The 19,362-nt window shown below is 44.4% G+C and overlaps 1 protein-coding gene across 2 annotated transcripts in view; it reads left to right on the top strand.

Annotated features, from left to right (window-relative positions):
• The first annotated feature begins 1,202 nt into the window (after window positions 1-1,202).
• Window positions 1,203-19,362, top strand: part of znf384b (zinc finger protein 384 b) — a 53,941-nt gene continuing 35,781 nt past the window's right edge. Inside the window, exons 1-7 of one of the 2 annotated variants that reach the window (XM_034904194.2) lie at window positions 1,203-1,581; window positions 7,646-7,707; window positions 8,142-8,400; window positions 8,756-8,842; window positions 9,805-9,966; window positions 11,091-11,320; window positions 17,023-17,102. In XM_034904194.2, coding sequence (XP_034760085.2) covers window positions 7,651-7,707; window positions 8,142-8,400; window positions 8,756-8,842; window positions 9,805-9,966; window positions 11,091-11,320; window positions 17,023-17,102 — 875 coding nt within the window. In that variant the 5' untranslated portion in view covers window positions 1,203-1,581; window positions 7,646-7,650. The remainder of the gene's footprint in view (window positions 1,582-7,645; window positions 7,708-8,141; window positions 8,401-8,755; window positions 8,843-9,804; window positions 9,967-11,090; window positions 11,321-17,022; window positions 17,103-19,362) is intronic. The other variant, XM_034904195.2, reaches the window with a different exon arrangement.

Genomic DNA, 19,362 nt, shown 5'->3' with positions numbered 1-19,362 from the left:
CAGCAGCTATATGGCATATTTACTGTGCACAATAAATAGCACTTTTTTCCCCGAATTCAATGTGTTTATATTTGGATAGTTATTATAAATCTGCCAGACGCATACATATTATAACAATCCCTCTGTTCCCGCAGGCAGGCCCATCACACAGAGCAAGGCAACCCACACACAGGCGGAGGGCGGGCACGAACCCGGGACCTCTCGCACTAAAGCATAGCGCCAATATCGCTGTACAAAACAGCCAGCTCCTTTGCGAGGAGCGTATATCGGGCTCATGTCTTCGTGTGTGATTAGGTCACCTACCAGCCCTGTTGCTGCCTTCCCCCGTGCATGCTACACTACATTCAGATCCTCGATATTGGATATAATAGGACAGATGGCACACAACAACATTATGAATAAATGCATTGCCATTTTTTCTTGTTTATGACGATATAATTGTTTTCTCCTGACCATTCATAAGCTAACCCCTCCTTCGCAGCACAAACTGATTCCCTCTGCGCAGCACAAACTGATTCCCTCTGCGCAGCACAAACTGCTTCCCTCTGCGCAGCACGAACTGATTCCCTCTGCGCAGCACAAACTGATTCCCTCTGCGGAGCACGAACTGCTTCCCTCTGCGCAGCACGAACTGATTCCCTCTGCGCAGCACGAACTGATTCCCTCTGCGCAGCACAAACTGCTTCCCTCTGCGCAGCACAAACTGCTTCCCTCTGCGCAGCACAAACTGCTTCCCTCTGCGCAGCACGAACTGATTCCCTCTGCGCAGCCCTCAGCGCTGTATGTGACAGACTTTTGTCCGAAACGCGCCTCACGGTGTACAGGAGGGTGCAGCTTTGTTATCGCTCGTTTTTTGTTATACTGATGTCATTATGGGGGCAAAAGTATTTTTAACCCCATGTATCTCTGCACCATTAAAAACATACTAGCACAGCATGCATTTTAAAACGAATTGGACGTACACTTCCGTTTTACATGAGCCTCACCTCCCGGAAATAGTGGCTGGTTAAGGAATTTTGACCTCATCTACCGGAAATGTGTTAGATAAATGTTGGTTCTATAATAACAATATGACACATTTACAAATATATAATCAAACAAATGTTTTCTGCAGGATACTATGGATTGTCTTTATTTAAATTCACGAATTGGTTATGTTATCAAAGGAATTTGGCCTCATGGCCGGAGGTGGAATTGCGCCCATACCATCCATACCAGTGTTGGGGAATGTTGACCTCACCTTCCGGAAGTGTGGCAGAAAACCCTCCAATTTGCATTTCCATGTTGACAATTTGACCCTCTTTTGGATTGTTTAAACTACTGTTTTTCTTTTTTATTGATTATTGATTAAATCTTTATTTCCTTATTTTATTATTTCAATCTTATTTTTTGACCCACGGTTGTCTCCCGGATCCGGAAGGGACCTCTTCTAGCTGGCCGAGTGACTCGCTCTATTCGGTGTTTGGAATTTTTTTTTTTCAGAGCTGAATTTTTTTCACTTTTTTTCTTTTTTTTTTTTTTTTTTTTATTTCAGAGAGAAGATATAAACCCGGAAGTTTTCCTCGGTCGTTTGCAAACGGGGTGAGTAAGTGAACGCGTGAGGTTTACTGGGCGAACGCAGTTGGTATTTTCACAGGATAAATAATGTCGATAATAACATATTCACAACTAAAGCGGGTATTTACTGAACACGATTTACGGGCGAGCTTGGTGATTGATTTACATTTTCATTACAGAATATGAATTCAGGCACCGATTAATAACAATACACAGCCGTTAACACTTTGTTTTTAAAGATATTGACGCTGTTGTATTTTAATAACCCTGATGGTGCTTTTCTTACAATAATGTACTCATAAAATCCACTCCTGGCGCCTTTGTCCATGTATGTATGTATGTATGTATGTATGTATGTATGTATGTATGTATGTGTGTGTGGCAATTATAGCATACGCCACAAATGTATTGAAATATGCAGCGAAATATCGGTACACTTACCGATAGATAAAGACAATGTAACACAATAATGTGAACATGTGAAGATACTGACGCACGTCTGGTACAGAAAATAATATTCATCTAGCCATAATAAAATCTCCTCGCGATGCGGATGAGTGAAACATACTCGATTCCCGCCAGGTAATACATTACTTTGTAACCGTTCAAACCTTTTGTGTACATACAAACAACACAATATATATATATATATATATATATATATATATATATATATATATATATATATATATATATGAAATCTATTATATCCGGTTGTTTTGGATTAAGGACTTGTAGTCCAAAACGTCCTGATATAATTACTTTTTTTTTTATTAATTATTCACTTTTTTGTGTGCCTTTATTAGCTTTTTCTTTTTGATGTTGCTCCTTTTGATACACAGCACTTTTACTTTATAGAATTATATATATATATATATATATAAAATATACAATTACACACTTTTCTTTTTTAAACAGCTGAAGGGCTTTTGTCGGAAACGTCCTGAAAATAAAATATTTTTTAATCTTTTAAACTTTTTGTGTACGTTTTTTAAAAACCTTTTCTTTCATATGCCTTCAAAAAAAACAAACTTTGGAAATTCAGTAACAAAACCTTTGTTAAAATAACGTTAAGCTTGCAGTTCAAAATCAAAAGTCAGGAAATGGGACGTTAAGGCTGCACGCAACCCCTATCAGCCTATGCATCGCATTGGTGGAGCATTTGTCATGTGATTAGTCATTCGTGATGACATTGCTTATATCATGTATAACGTCATATCTGATGCAATGCATAGGCTAATAGGGGTGAGTTAAGGTTGCGTGCAGCCTTAACGGCCCAGTTCCTGACTTTTGATTTTTAACTGCAACCGTAACGTTATTTTAACAAAGGTTTTGTTACTGAATTTCCAAAGTTTTCTTTTTTTTTTTTTTTTTTTAACTTGAGTCTACTACAGTATCAATTTCTAAAGTCCTACACACTTGGAAGGAAATATGTTGTACAGCAACCCATGAAGTGGAGAGCACATAAATAAAGGCAGCCAGTCTGGTATAATGCAGGTGAAACAGGACATTTCTAAGAGATCCAAGTAAAACACTGCCTCCCAACACATTGTTTTGTTTTACACCCAGGATTAGGGTCATAAAAATGTGAGCTCAGCTACTGAAATGTGTCAACTGACTTATTACTGTCTTTATGAATACATTTGTCCCCACGCACATGACTTTATCATACACCACAGCAATCCAGTAAGGAGATCAGCTTTGTTTTTGTATACAAAATTTTCTAACTGCAAAAACATGCTAGTTATTATCTATTAGTGAAACGTATGTAATGCTTCATACAGCATACCGTGTACACAGTATCATGAACATGAGACATAAATGTAGCCTATAGTATAAATATTACAACTGAGTGCAAATGTTAACTTGTTTAAGCATTTGAACCCAAAGGATCGCCATTAGAATATGGATCTGTTAAAAAATAATAATATCATGATTTTATGAAGAACTAGTTTGTGTTGCTAAGCGTTTACCTCAGTATTCCATGAGTAATGCGGTTTTCTCAGAAAGCATCTGTGGTGTGTTCAGGTTCTTTCTACTTCCAGTTGTGTGTAAATAGCAACTTCATATAGTACCATATTTAATTAAAATATTCTATTGACATGCAGCGGTTCTTACCTGTTTTGTGAAGGCTTTGTTATCGGTAACTTTTTTTTTAAATAGGGTTGAGTGCATATTTGTGCAGCCAGCTAAATTTCAGTGTTAGGCTACTTTAACCCAATGCAATTCCATATTTCTGTTTTTGTAGAAGGGACGCTATTTATTCTTTTCAATGGGTGAACTCAGTGTTGATAGGCATTGTATAAGTGTGTTTAATGTATCAAATTATGAATTAAAAACTCTTTACAGATGTTATAGAAAATGCTAAACTTACTCACACACCCAGAAAAAAGTTTTAGAAAGGCCTCCCGTGCTTTCCAATTGCATGAACAGTCCTAAACATTATTTGCAGCTTTTAAAAATTAGCTGCTTTGAGCGAAGCTAAAGCCTTCTGTGCTTGTAGAGGCTATGTGCAGGGCGCGAAATAACTGGCGGCAATTACCGCAATGCCACTTGCCGCAATGCCTCTCAAATTAAAAATAACTTAAGGCAAAAGTTTCTTGTATGCCTGCCCGTCATTGCTGCCAGTGTCTGTCAGCACCAGCACATCCCATCTACAACCCATTCACAAACCTGCTCAGCGTCAGCTGGCCCGTTCTGTCACAATTCAGTTGAATTCTGTCTAATCTCGTCCTGCGAGAAAATAACTCATTATCAATGTATTATTGATGCCATTCTTTTTACTGTGCACCTCCCAACACTAAGCCCTGAGAGAGACATAGTGTAGCATTGGTTAAACAGAGGGAGGGACACTGTTAGACGGAGCGTCACTGTGCAATTTTTCCGTATGTGAGCTCCATGCTAACTCAAAGAAGTTTAAAAAGAAAGAAGGAAGAATAGCTGTCTAAACAGCAAAGTGTTGTAGGATTAAGAACATAAGAAGAGCATAAGAGCATAAGAAAGTTTACAAACGAGAGGAGGCCATTCAGCCCATCTTGCTCGTTTGGTTGTTAGTAGCTTATTGATCCCAGAATCTCATCAAGCAGCTTCTTGAATGATCTCAGGGTGTCAGCTTCAACAACATTACTGGGGAGTTGGTTCTAGACCCTCACAATTCTCTGGGTAAAAAAAGTGCCTCCTATTTTCTGTTCTGAATGCCCCTTTATCTAATCTCCATTTGTGACCCCTGGTCCTTGTTTCTTTTTTCAGATCAAAGAAGTCCCCTGGGTCGACATTGTCTATACCTTTTAGGATTTTGAATGCTTGAATCAGATCACCGAGTAGTCTTCTTTGTTCAAGACTGAACAGATTCAGTTCTTTTAGCCTGTCTGCATACGACATGCCTTTTAAACCCGGGATAATTCTGGTCGCTCTTCTTTGCACTCTTTCTAGAGCAGCAATATCCTTTTTGTAACGAGGTGACCAGAACTGAACACAATATTCTAGATGAGGTCTTATTGATGCATTGTGAAGTTTTAACATTATTTCCCTTGATATAAATTCAACACTTTTCACAATATATCCTAGCATCGCGAATGCAATACATTCAGCTAGATCACCCTTTTTCTCTAACCTTGTTAAGAACAGTTCCACCAACCCCAGGCACCTTTCTTCTACAATAAACTGCATGCGGCAACCAATTGCGTGTCTACACCCTCTGGTTCCAAAGAGCAATATGATACATTTCTAACTAAAATTGAAACCATTAGGCATCAGTTGTTATCTTCTGCTTCAAACAGTGTTCTGCCACCTGTTCCATCTGGATTTCTAGGAACCTACTTGTTTGACTTTGCTAAGGTTACTCCGCCTAGCCTGGCTGAAATGGTTACTAAAATGAAGTTCCTTAGATCCGGTGCCTACATCACTCATTGTGTCAAACGTTTTAGTCCTTAGTCCTTTAATGACTAGTATTATTAATGAATCTCTGAGCTCCAGAGTAGTTCCCTCTGCATTTAAATATGCTGTTGTGACTCCCCTGTTAAAAAACAACCTTAGATCCAGATGCTCTTTGTAATTATAGGCCTATTTCAAATCTGCCATTTTTGGCAGAAATCGTGGAACGTGTGGTGGCTCATCAATCACAGAACTATCTCTGAATGTGGCATCTGTGAACCATGTGAGTCAGGATTTAGACCGCTGCACAGTGCTGAAACAGCCCTTGTTAAGGTTGTAACGATGTGTTTATGGCAGCTGACTCAGGTGTGCTTTCCATTGTGGTTCTGACCTCGGTGCTGCATGTGACTCTGTTAATCACACTATTCCTGTTTGGAATCGTGTGTGCATCTCTGGCACTGCTCTCCAGTGGTTTAGATGTTGTCCAAGGAACAAAAGGCTAGAAAAATCTACTTGCCTCCTCCCCGTCACACACAACACACACAAAAAAGTCAAATATAACTTGTAGTATTTTGATTTTATTTAGTGAACACAATCAATCAATTAGTGAGTAACAGGAGCGGGTCTAGCCTTGTAGCTGGACTGGTTCACTAAATTCTTCAAGATACACAAAAGGTTCCCTGTGACCCCACCTCACCTCAACAAAAGTATAACATACTTTAAGGAAATGTTCCTTTCAGTGCAGTTTGGAACACATTAGTAAATTTAAGTAACATATTAAGAGTACAGCTATAATAAGCAATACTTGGGAGTTATTCAGATATAAAAATAGCTTCTGCCTGTTTTTTTTCCACTTTCTCTATAAGCTGAATCCAGCTCCTTACGTACAGGTGTTTTAGTTTGTTGCATCACAGATATGAAATCATTGCCAACTATTACTGCTGCTTTGTGGAATTCAGATTTTTCTTGACGTTCTTTCAGTTTTGTATCTGCTGAACCCCAGCTTTTTAAAGGACTTGTTTATAACCTGTCAAGTTTCTCTGCATTTTTTTACTGTTTTTCTACCAAAGTGGACGCAATATTTACAGTAGGCTCCATCAAATTCTGCAAAGACAATATCGTTTTTTTTCTTTTGTTTATTTCTAGGATATATAAATGTCTGCTAGTACTGTACTGTGTGACAGCTCATCTCTGTTTATAATTCACCTGTCTGCTAGTACTGTCCTGTGTTAAACACTCATCTCTGTTTCCTGCGCATGCGCCATCTCTGGTCCTGCGTTCAAAGGGAGTTTTTCATAGATTACGGTATGTCATCATTACCATAGGTTATGTTTTTTGTAGAGTCATCCTGGGTAAGAGTAAAATAGGAAAGGGTATATTGCAACAGTATCAGTCTTGTACTGGTGTTAAAAAAAGTGAGTGAGGACAGAAAGTGTTATCGTATCGGTATATTCTAAATCTAAACTATTTTTTACCAGTATCGTTCTGATGCTAGTGTGAACAGGGCGCTAGCTTTTTTTTGTCAACTTGTCCTTTCCTAGCATACACTTTTACACTTCATTGAGTGCAAAGTTAGGCTGTTTCCCCTCCATAGACCCTAATGTTAAAGCCAGGCTGTTTCCCTCATAGACCCCAACGTTAAAGCCAGACTGTTTCCCCTCATAGACCCCAATGTTAAAGCCAGGCTGTTTTCCCCTCATAGACCCCAATGTTAAAGCCAGGCTGCCCAATAAGCACGTTTCAAATACAATTCCACAGGAAAGACCCGCAAACAAGTATCAGATGATTACATTTTAATCTGAAAGACATGTCTTTAAAGCTGTAATTCTACTGTATTAAACCCTGTACAGAACTACAGCAGCTGCCCAACATGGTGTCTGTATAAAGTTGTAATCTAGTGTGTTGGCATTGCATGCTGTGTGCTGGGCAGAGCCTCGCTGTGCTGTACTGTACATAGGGCAATGCTGGCAGGACCACACTAAATAACACTGATATAAAAGCCTGTACAGAACTACAGCAGCTACCCCACACCTCTATAGGTTGTCTTCACCAGTGATATTGAGGAAATTATAAGTCCAGTACAATCAGTAAAGCAAACACAAGCACTTGTACAGCTTCATGCTGTGCACAGAACACAGTGAAAATGTAGCGGACAGTTGAGTGTGATTGTTCGTGTTTGTGCTGGAGGGTTTGATTTCTCTCTCTCTTTTTTCAGGAGCGATGGAAGACTCTCATTTTAATTCTTCGTATTTCTGGTCTCCGGTCTCCACGGGGCAGGTAGGACACAGTCGTCGTCTCCGATGCTCTGAAATGTTTCTCACGCTTGTTCACATGAGGAGAGTCTAATGAGAAGTCCCCAGATTCTGTATTTTAAAACTCTTAATATATTATTATTATTATTATTATTATTTGTTTATTTAGCAGACACCTTTATCCAAGGCGACTAACAGAGACTAGGGTGTGTGAACTGTGCATCAGCTGCAGAGTCACTTACAATTACGTCTCACCTGAAAGACGGAGCACAAGGAGGTTAAATGACTTGCTCAGGGTCACACAATGAGTCAGTGGCTGAGGTGGGATTTGAACCGGGGACCTCCTGGTTATAAGCCTGTTTCTTTAACCACTGGACCACACTGCCTCCTTTAAATATAAACTTATAGAACCATTCAGTCACCTCAGCGACTGTCTTTAACAGCGTTGTTTCCCCTCAGATTGAGAACACCATGTTTATCAATAAGATGAAGGACCAGCTTGTCTCGGTAGACAAGGCTGGCAGCTTCGCTCCCCCTGGCAGCACCTCTCACTACCCCACAGCCGTGCTCACCATGCCAGGCGCCGCGGTTACTATGGAGACGGGCCGAGGAGGGGGGAAGCCTCAGGAGGCGGGGGGGCACCTCCACCCCCCCCACACCTCCCAGCAGAACATCACTGTGGTCCCAGTACCATCCACTGGGATCATGACTGCTGCTGGTGAGTTTTATAGTTCGGTGACACACACTAGTTTTGAAGCCAATAATATAAAACCAGAACTGCTGCTTGTATCCTGCAGCAAAGGGGATTATTTTGAAAATGTGGTTTTATTGTCAGTTTACTAACTTCTCTTTCTCCATAGTCCAAACCTGCTGTGCTTTTGTACTTCAGCTGTGTTGCTAAGTGCAGTTGTGCACTCGATGTGATTCCCCTTGTAGCTCCACAGTGCCAGGGTTTGTTACCAGGCTTTGAGGCGCCCCTGGCACTGTGACCCTGTGTTTGATTGACTGCTCTGTTACCTCTTTGATAACTTCCTGTTTTATGAAAAGGCTCCATTGTGTCTCCCACTCGCTAGATTACCCAGAATACATCACTTCCCCTGCCGTGCAGTGCCTGTCCGCACGAGTACACAATACAACTGTACAATACTACACAACCACAGGTACAACTACACAGTACAACACACAACTACTTAATACCACTGCACAACACATACAGACACACTCTGCAGAGCTGCAGTACTGACAAGCTGGTGCTGTGTCTCTGTGTTGCTGTGAGAGTCTGTCAGCATGGATCTCGTCTCTCTGTGTTGCTTTGTCTCTGTTGCTGTGAGTGTCTGTCTGCAGGGAGCTTGTCTCTCTGTGTTGCTGTGAGTGTCTGGCTGCATGGAGCTCGTCTCTCTGTGTTTCTGTGAGTGTCTGTCTGCAGGGAGCTCGTCTCTCTGTGTCGCTGTGAGTGTCTGTCTGCAGGAAGCTTGTCTCTGTGTTGCTGAGAGTGTCTGTCTGCAGGGAGCTTGTCTCTCTGTGTCGAGTGGCTGCAGGGAGCTCGTCTCTCTGTGTCTCTGAGTGTCTGTCTGCAGGGAGCTTGTCGCTGTGTTTCTGTGAGTGTGTCTGCAGGGAGCTCGTCTCTGTGTCTCTGTGTCGCTGTGAGTGTCTGTCTGCAGGGAGCTCATCTCACTGTGTTTTTGTGTCTCTGTTGCTGTGAGTGTCTGGCTGCAGGGAGCTTGTCTCTCTGTCTGCGAGTGTCTGGCTGCAGGGAGCTTGTCTCACTGTGTTTCTGTGTCTCTGTGTTGCTGTGAGAGTCTGTCAGCATGGATCTCGTCTCTCTGTGTTGCTTTGTCTCTGTTGCTGTGAGTGTGTCTGCAGGGAGCTTGTCTCTCTGTGTCGCTGTGAGTGTCTGTCTGCAGGGAACTCGTCTCTCTGTGTTTCTGTATCTCTGTGTTTCTGCGAGTGTCTGTCTCCAGGGAGCTCGTCTCTCTGTGTTTCTGTGAGTGTCTTCCTGCAGGGAGCTCGTCTCTCTGTGTTGCTGTGAGTGTCTGGCTGCAGGGAGCTCGTCTCTCTGTGTTTCTGTGAGTGTCTGTCTGCAGGGAGCTCGTCTCAGTGTTTCTGTGTCTCTGTGTTGCAGGTCTGGTGATCACCACTCCCCAGGGAGCGCTCGTCTCCTCTGCCCCGCCAGGCTCAGTAGCCGGTCAGTCCTTCTCAGTGGCCGGAGTCACTGGTCATCCTTCAGCTGCCACCATGATAGTGTCCACGCTGCACCCCTCCCCTGGCACAGCGCCACCTGCAGGTGAAAGGGATATCGGCACAGCATCACGGAATTACCAGTGCTATAACTAGACTTGATGGAATTAGCCGTGCTATAGCTAGACTTGATGGAATTAGCCGTGCTATAACTAGACTTGATGGAATTAGCAGTGCTATAACTAGGCTTGCTACTATTTGATTTTAATTTTTTTTGCCAAATCGACAATTAATATCAACGTTTATTTTAGAAATAATTTTAAGTTTTTATTTTTCAGTTCAAGTAGAAAATGTGTGAAATCGACCATTTTGCTTTTAAAAAAAAAAAACATACTTTTTGTGGCATTGAGAAATGTCTCATGTAGAGAAACCCCTGTATCATATTCAACATGCAACAAAACCATGGTATACCAACATTCTAATTGAAATAACGTTTTGTCACAGCGGAGCTATACCTTGTAAAGATAAAGATCCTACACAAACCGCAGAAAATAATATGCACAGAACAAAACCTTAGATAGTTGAACAGAACTAACTTGCACTTATTATTTGGAGTCTGAGCTCCACCCATCTCCTGCTTCAGCATTGGAGGCAAGGCAGACGGGCCCACTTCCTGCCGCGGAGACTTCAGCTCTTGGTCAGGGTATTGTGCACAATATTCATTAAGTGTAAGCAAAAGCTTAACCCGTGCTTAGAATGACAGGCTCTGTAGCTGGCAAATGAAAGTGCACAGTTGGTGCAGGTCTTGATGATTGACAGTCATTTAAACGAATAAGAGCATTCTAGCATTGCTTCAGTCAGCAAGATCTGTCAGGACAGGATGAAGTGACTGACAGTGAAACTACACTAGCCTATTAAGGGACCACTGAGATGACTGACAGCGACCCCTGGCCATTCAGAGCGGAACGGAGATGGGACAGACAGCAAGTATAAAAACTACACAAACTAGAGATGATTTCAAATTGATTATATTTGGTAAGAATATAAAAAACAGTGAGTGGTTTTGCCGACGCTTATCCGATATAAATTTATTTCAGTCGAGCTCATATTTTTGGGGAATTTGACGTTTACCGATTACAATTGAAAAGCAGCAAGCCTAACTATAATACACTGATATATACTTGTCATAATTAGGGTTTTTATTGTAATAATCCCGTTTCCTCTCCCCAGGTGAGAAGCCCAAACCCCCCCCATCCTCCTCGGAGCCCCCCCCTCACCCCTCTCCCTCCTCCTCTCACACCCACCCAGCGCCCCCACCTCTCCACACCCCGGGCAAGCGCGGGCGCAAGAAGAAGCAGCCAGGAGGGGGCGGAATCAACAGAGCCATCATGACAGCACACTCCGCCATCACTGGCGGCAACCAGGCCATGATACTGGCACACCTAGCAGCAGGGGGGCAGGTGAGAGAGAGAGACTTTTGACTTTTAAACACTCCTTTATTAACAAATCACTTCTAACAAGTCACAAGTTTAAAAATAAAAAACACAAAAAAAGAGAGACTCCTTTTACAGCCTTAGCCTCCCCAGCGTGTCAGCACTAAAACCCTAAAAAACAAACAATTTAAACAATTAAATCATTATCATCATTTAGTTCACACAAAGCATTATCCACACACCATAAAACTTCAAATATTATTCATCATTTTATAGAAACCGTGTTCCAATTTTATCCATGTGGCCAATAGTATATTAAAAATAGTGAGCAGATTGATGTTTTCGTTACCAGCCATTTCCCACTTTCTGCTCTTTAAAATTGATAATTTAGTCCCAGAACACAATTTGCCACCTGACATCTAAGTCTCCTGTTCTTTTTATATTGAACTCCCATAATAAAAACGTATTTACTAAAAATCAAAGAGAGTCTTTGGAATAAAAAGCTCAGATGTCTAGAAAGATTGCAGTCGGGTGCAGGTCATGAAAGCGTGAAACACAGTTTCCCTCTCGGCACAAAAAGGACAACAATCTGTAGTTTCTGGATTAATTACAGAAATGAATAAATTGACGACAATGATGGTGTGTATAATTCTCCATTGCAAATCTCCAGATCTCTTAAGAATAGGGGGCTATCCAGTAAAAAGCACTCGCTAGAGTGCAGGATGCGCTCTATAGCCTGGACGTCGCCGGTTCGAGTCCAGGCTATTCCACAGCCGACCGTGGACGGGAGCTTCCAGGGGGCGGCGCTCAATTGGCTGAGCGTCGTCCGGGGGGAGGGAGGGTTAGGTCGGCCAGGGTGTCCTCGGCTCACCGCGCACCAGCGACCCCTGTAGTCTGGCCGGGTGCCTGCGGGCTTGCCTGTAAGCTGCCCAGAGCTGCGTTGTCCTCCGACGCTGTAGCTCTGAGGCGGCTGCACGGTGAGTCTGCAGAGTGTAAAGAAGCGGGCGGGTGACGGCACACGCTTCGGAGGACAGCGTGTGTTCATCTTCGCCCCTCCCGAGTCAGCGCAGGGGTGGTAGCGGTGAGCTGAGCCTAAAAATAATTAGGCATTTCAAATTGGGGAGAAAATAATAATAAAAAAAAAACACAACTAATTGGCAACAACTAAATTAAAAAAAAAAAAAAAAAAAGAATAGGGGGCTTGTACAGAGCCCTCCATGCCAGCCGCACATTCTCCCCCACCCCAAGCTGCTCCCTCCAGTGTGTATCCAGGATCCCCTGCAGGGCCGGAACACGCCTTTTCACAGGATTTTCTTCGCAGCCATAGAGAAGGAGAATCTGCTGAGCCTGGCAGGGTCCAGAAGCACCCCTGGTCTGGGCTGAGTATCTAATGTGGGAGTCGCCATCAGCGAGGGAAAAGGTTCCTCTGAATCAGTGAAGCACAAGACCCTGTCCAGAGTACGCACAGCTTAGGCTGACAGTGCTGAGCTGAGGTGATACAGGAACACTCTCACCGAGCGCAGCCCCAGCCGAGCCGCTGCGTTCTCAGTGCAGCCCCAGCCGAGCCGCTGCGTTCTCAGTGCAGCCCCAGCCGAGCCGCTGCGTTCTCAGTGCAGCCCCAGCCGAGCCGCCGCGTTCCCAGGGCTGCTCCAGCCGAGCCGCCGCGTTCTCGGTGCAGCCCCAGCCGAGCCGCCGCGTTCCCAGGGCTGCTCCAGCCGAGCCGCCGCGTTCTCAGGGCTGCTCCAGCCGAGCTGCCGCGTTTTCAGTGCAGCCCCAGCCGAGCCGCCGCGTTCTCAGGGCTGCTCCAGCCGAGCCGCCGCGTTCTCAGTGCAGCCCCAGCCGAGCCGTCGCGTTCTCAGTGCAGCCCCAGCCGAGCCGCCGCGTTCTCAGGGCTGCTCCAGCCGAGCCGTCGCGTTCTCAGGGCTGCTCCAGCCGAGCCGCCGCGTTCTCAGGGCTGCTCCAGCCGAGCCGTCGCGTTCTCAGGGCTGCTCTAGCCGAGCCGCCGCGTTCTCAGGGCTGCTCCAGCCGAGCCGCCGCGTTCTCAGTGCAGCCCCAGCCGAGCCGTCGCGTTCTCAGGGCTGCTCCAGCCGAGCCGCCGCGTTCTCAGGGCTGCTCCAGCCGAGCCGCCGCGTTTTCAGTGCAGCCCCAGCCGAGCCGCCGCGTTCTCAGGGCTGCTCCAGCCGAGCCGCCGCGTTTTCAGTGCAGCCCCAGCCGAGCCGCCGCGTTTTCAGTGCAGCCCCAGCCGAGCCGTCGCGTTCTCAGGGCTGCTCCAGCCGAGCCGCCGCGTTCTCAGGGCTGCTCCAGCCGAGCCGCCGCGTTCTCAGGGCTGCTCCAGCCGAGCCGCCGCGTTTTCAGTGCAGCCCCAGCCGAGCCGCCGCGTTCTCAGGGCTGCTCCAGCCGAGCCGCCGCGTTCTCAGTGCAGCCCCAGCCGAGCCGTCGCGTTCTCAGTGCAGCCCCAGCCGAGCCGCCGCGTTCTCAGGGCTGCTCCAGCCGAGCCGTTGCGTTCTCAGGGCTGCTCCAGCCGAGCCGCCGCGTTCTCAGGGCTGCTCCAGCCGAGCCGTCGCGTTCTCAGGGCTGCTCTAGCCGAGCCGCCGCGTTCTCAGGGCTGCTCCAGCCGAGCCGCCGCGTTCTCAGTGCAGCCCCAGCCGAGCCGCCACGTTCTCGCTAAGGGACAGATCCCCCTCTAACACTGTCCTCCAGCACCTGCAGGAGATCTTCACACAACTCTCCAAGAAGCTTTGAAGAATTCCATAGGCAGGCCGGCAATGCCTGGAGCTTTCCGATGTGACGGGACGGCTGAGGGCCCTCTTGTCCCGCTCAGGGACCTGCGGGACCCCCTGGAAGAGCAGCTGTTCCTCCCTGTCCTGTGAGATGGCCTCTGCAGTGTACAGTCCAGAATAAAAGTCCAAAGTACAGCGCTGAATAGCTGCCGGCTGCCACAGTTCTTCCCCTGAATTCATCCTTAAACAGTGAATTTGCTTGCGCTCTGCTGCCCTCTTCTCCAGGCTGAAGAAGTACTGTGAGGGGGCAGAGAGCTCCCCATATCCAGACCCTACAGTGCGTCTATGACAGCGAACCCATCACCGCGTGACCCAGTACAGCGCAACCCCACCACCGCGTGACCCAATACAATACATCGCAACCCCATCAACGCGTGACCCAGTACAGCACAACCCCATCAACGCGTGTCCCAGTACATCGCAACCCCATCAACGCGTGACCCAGTACATCACAACCCCATCACCGCATGACCCAGTACATCGTAGCCCTATCCCTGTGTGACCCATTACAGCACAACCCCATCACCGCTTGACCCAGTACAGCACAACCCCATCACCGCGGGACCCAATACATTGCAACCCCATCACCGCTTGACCCAGTACAGCACAACCCCATCACCGCGGGACCCAATACATCGCAACCCCATCACCGCGGGACCCAGTACAGCACAACCCCATCACCGCCGGACACATTTATAGCAACAGACCACCCGCGAGCCCTGTTACAGCGCATCACCGTGCACAACTTTGTAGCTATACTGCTGCCTGCCCGAGATGCATTCAGGGTCTGAAGTTATTGTGAAGTAGCTGTATGGTTTGTTTACTATCTTTAAATCGCTCTCAAACGTAATTATTTACTATATATATATATTTTTATTTCTCTTATTTGAATTTGCTCTTATTTACTACTGACGTTAGTATTTTATAACTGCTCTTATCTGTAATGTGATATTTTGTAATGTGGATAAGGGTGTCTGCTAAATAGATAATAATAATAATAGAGGGAAAGTTTCTGTTCCGGGAAATATGATGTAATATTTAGCTGCCTCTTACCTTTAGTTTTGTCAAGAAACTTGCTGATCTCCTGAACAGTGTAAAGTTTTGTTTTGGTTTGGCTGACCTGGGATGTCAAGCTCCTCCTCTCCTCGTACACAGGCATGTCCCCCTAATACACAGGCATGTCCTCCTCATACACAGACATGTCCTCCTCTCCTTGTACACACATGTCCCCCTAATACACAGGCATGTCCTCCTCTCCTTGTACACAGGCATGTCCCCCTCATACACAGACATGTCCTCCTCTCCTCGTACACAGGCATGTCCCCCTAATACATAGGCATGTCCTCCTCATACACAGACATGTCCTCCTCTCCTTGTACACAGACATATCCCCCTAATACACAGGCATGTCCTCCTCTCCTTGTACACAGGCATGTCCCTCTCATACACAGACATGTCCTCCTCTCCTCGGCAACAGGCATGTCCCCCTCATACACAGACATGTCCCTCTCATACACAGACATGTCCTCTCCTTGTACACAGACATGTCCCCCTAATACATAGACATGTCCTCCTCTCCTCGTACACAGGCATGCCCCCCTAATACACAGGCATGTCCTCCTCTCCTCGTACACAGGCATGTCCTCTTCTCCTCGTACACAGCCCTGTCCCCCTCATACACAGACATATCCTCCTCTCCTCGTACACAGGCATGTCCCCCTCATACACAGGCATGTCCTCCTCTCCTCGTACACAGGCATGTCCTCCTCTCCTCGTACACAGACATGTCCCCCTCATACACAGGCATGTCCTCCCCTCCTCGTTCACAGACATGTCCACCTCTCCTCGTACACAGATATGTCTCCCTCATACACAGGCATGTCCTCCTCTCCTCGTACACAGACATGTCCCCCTCTTGATTGATGGAGAGGGTATTGATTTGCTCTTGATTGATGGAGAGGGTATTGATTTGCTCTTGATTGATGGAGAGGGTATTGATTTGCTCTTGATTGATGGAGAAGGTATTGATTTGTTTTCTTGATTGATGGAGAAGGTATTGATTTGTTTTCTTGATTGATGGAGAGGGTATTGATTTGTTTTCTTGATTGATGGAGAGGGTATTGATTTGCTCTTGATTGATGGAGAGGGTATTGGTTTGCTCTTGATTGATGGAGAGGGTATTGGTTTGCTCTTGATTGATGGAGAGGGTATTGATTTGTTTTCTTGATTGATGGAGAAGGTATTGATTTGCTCTTGATTGATGGAGAGGGTATTGATTTGCTCTTGATTGATGGAGAGGGTATTGATTTGCTCTTGATTGATGGAGAAGGTATTGATTTGTTTTCTTGATTGATGGAGAGGGTATTGATTTGCTCTTGATTGATGGAGAGGGTATTGATTTGCTCTTGATTGATGGAGAGGGTATTGATTTGCTGTTGATTGATGGAGAAGGTATTGATTTGTTTTCTTGATTGATGGAGAGGGTATTGATTTGCTCTTGATTGATGGAGAGGGTATTGATTTGCTCTTGATTGATGGAGAGGGTATTGATTTGCACTTGATTGATGGAGAGGGTATTGATTTGCTCTTGATTGATGGAGAAGGTATTGATTTGTTTTCTTGATTGATGGAGAGGGTATTGATTTGCTCTTGATTGATGGAGAAGGTATTGATTTGTTTTCTTGATTGATGGAGAGGGTATTGATTTGCTCTTGATTGATGGAGAGGGTATTGATTTGCTCTTGATTGATGGAGAGGGTATTGATTTGCTCTTGATTGATGGAGAAGGTATTGATTTGTTTTCTTGATTGATGGAGAGGGTATTGATTTGCTCTTGATTGATGGAGAGGGTATTGATTTGCTCTTGATTGATGGAGAGGGTATTGATTTGCTCTTGATTGATGGAGAGGGTATTGATTTGCTCTTGATTTGTTTTCTTGGTTTTTCCAGCACCACAGCTCTGACCCCTATGACCTTGGCAATGAAGATGAAGAGACAATCACAGCGAAGGACGGCAGCAGGTCCTATCGGTGAGATCTCTCATTCATATAATTTTATTTGTATTTTTAGTTTAACCCTGTTTTGATGCTCAATTCGAATGTCGTCTCACCGCTCCAACCCACACTGATCAGGGGTCTGAAGATGTAAAGCCAGTCTCCACTCACGCCCTGTCTGTCTGCCTGACACAGCTGGAAAGTCTCTTCCATTATTAGTGTCATTGTTATTCCTATTTCTTATGTGTTGCACATGCTTCGGTGCACCGTGTAATGCTTACCCCCCCAGTCAGCCCCGAGCTGTTCCTCAGAAGTAAATATTTAACGTACATTGCACTGAAACATGCCTTGATTTAGTCAGAGAACCATTGGCAAACTCAGACCACAACGTTATCACATTTGAAGTGCTAGTTAAAACCCTAAACAATTACATCCCAAAAGTACACAAATCTAAATCTAAAACAAAATGGACAAAATGGTTTAATAGATCAATTAAAAAAATATTCAGAGAAAAAAAGCACTTTACAGAGCGTTTAAAAGGGACCAAAAACAAAGTACACAGAAAGAGTGCTTGGAACTGCAAACGCAAGTCAAAAAGGAAGTTAGAAATCAATATTGCTAAGGGGGCTAAAACCAATTCCAAAAAGTTATTCCAATATTATAACAGTAAGAGAACATTCAAAGAGGAGGTTAAATGTCTAAGAGACACAAATGGCAAAATCATAGATGAACAGAAAAAAATAGCAAATATACTAAATGATTACTTTTCACAAGTTTTTACAAAGGAGAATACGGACAACATGCCCGACATGTCGACCTGTTCCTATCCAATTTTAAATAACTTTAGCATAACAGAGGCAGAAGTGTTAAAGGGACTAGGAGCTCTTAAAATAAACAAATCCCCTGGGCCGGATGAGATCCTCCCAATAGTACTCAAAGAAATGAAAAGTTATTTACAAACCGCTACCCAAGATCATGCAACAGTCTCTTGACACAGGGGTTGTACCGGCAGACTGGAAAATTGCAAATGTAATACCGATCCACAAAAAGGGAGACAAAACCGAACCAGGTAACTACAGACCAATAAGCCTGACTTCTATTATATGGAAACTTATGGAAATTCTAGTAAGATCCAAAATGGAAAATTACCTATATAGTACCAATATCCTGGGAGACAGTCAGCATTGTTTTAGGGAAGGCAGATCGTGTCTAACTAACCTGCTTGATTTTTTTGAGGATGCAACACCGACAGTGGATAATTGCAAAGCATATGGCATGGTTTATTTAGATTTCCAGAAAGCTTTTGACAAAGTCCCGCATAAAAGATTAAATCCTCAAACTGAACGCAGTAGGGATTCAAGGAAATGCATGCACATGGATTAGGGAGTGGTTAACATGTAGAAAACAGAAAGTACTGATTAGAGGAGAAACCTCAAAATGGAGCGAGGTAACCAGTGGAGTACCACAGGGATCAGTATTAGGTCCTCTGCTATTCCTCTACATTAGTGACTTAGATTCTGGTATAGTTAGCAAGCGTGTTAAATTTGCAGTCAAAAATAGGAGGCGTGGCAAACACTGTTGCAGCAGCAAAGGTCATTCATAATGATCTAGACAGCATTCAGAACTGGGCAGACACATGGCAAATGACATTTAATATAGAAAAGTGTAAGGTACTGCACGCAGGTAATAAAAATGTGCATTATAAATACCATATGGGAGATACAGAAATTGAAGAAGGAACCTGTGAGAAATAGCTAGGCGTTCATGTTGACTCAGAAATGTCTTCATCTAGACAATGTGGGGAAGCTATAAAAAAGGCCAACAAAATGCTCGGATATATTGTGAAAAGTGTTGAATTTAAATCAAGGGTAGTGATGTTAAAACTTTACAATGTATTAGTAAGACCTCATCTAGAATATTGTGTTCATTTCTGGTCACTTTGTTACAAAAGGATATTGCTGCTCTAGAAAGAGTGCAAAGAAGAGCAACCAGAATTATCCCGGGTTTAAAAGGCATGTCTTATGCAGACAGGCAAAAAGAATTGAATCTGTTCAGTCTTGAACAAAGAAGACTACGCGGCGATCTGATTCAAATATTCAAAATCCTAAAAGGTATAGACAATGTTGACCCAGGGGACTTTTTTGACCTGAAAAAAAGAAACAAGGACCAGGGGACACAAATGGAGATTAGATAAAGGGGCTGTGACAGGATTGACCGAGGTTTGAGACTCAGAGACAGTTTTAAGTTCAAAAATAAAGTTTTTAATAAACAAAAATACAAAATAAACCGGCACAAA

Source organism: Acipenser ruthenus, chromosome 20 (assembly GCF_902713425.1).
Source record: "Acipenser ruthenus chromosome 20, fAciRut3.2 maternal haplotype, whole genome shotgun sequence".
In the NCBI taxonomy this organism is placed as follows: domain Eukaryota; kingdom Metazoa; phylum Chordata; class Actinopteri; order Acipenseriformes; family Acipenseridae; genus Acipenser; species Acipenser ruthenus.
This window is presented reverse-complemented; position numbering and strand designations above follow the sequence as displayed.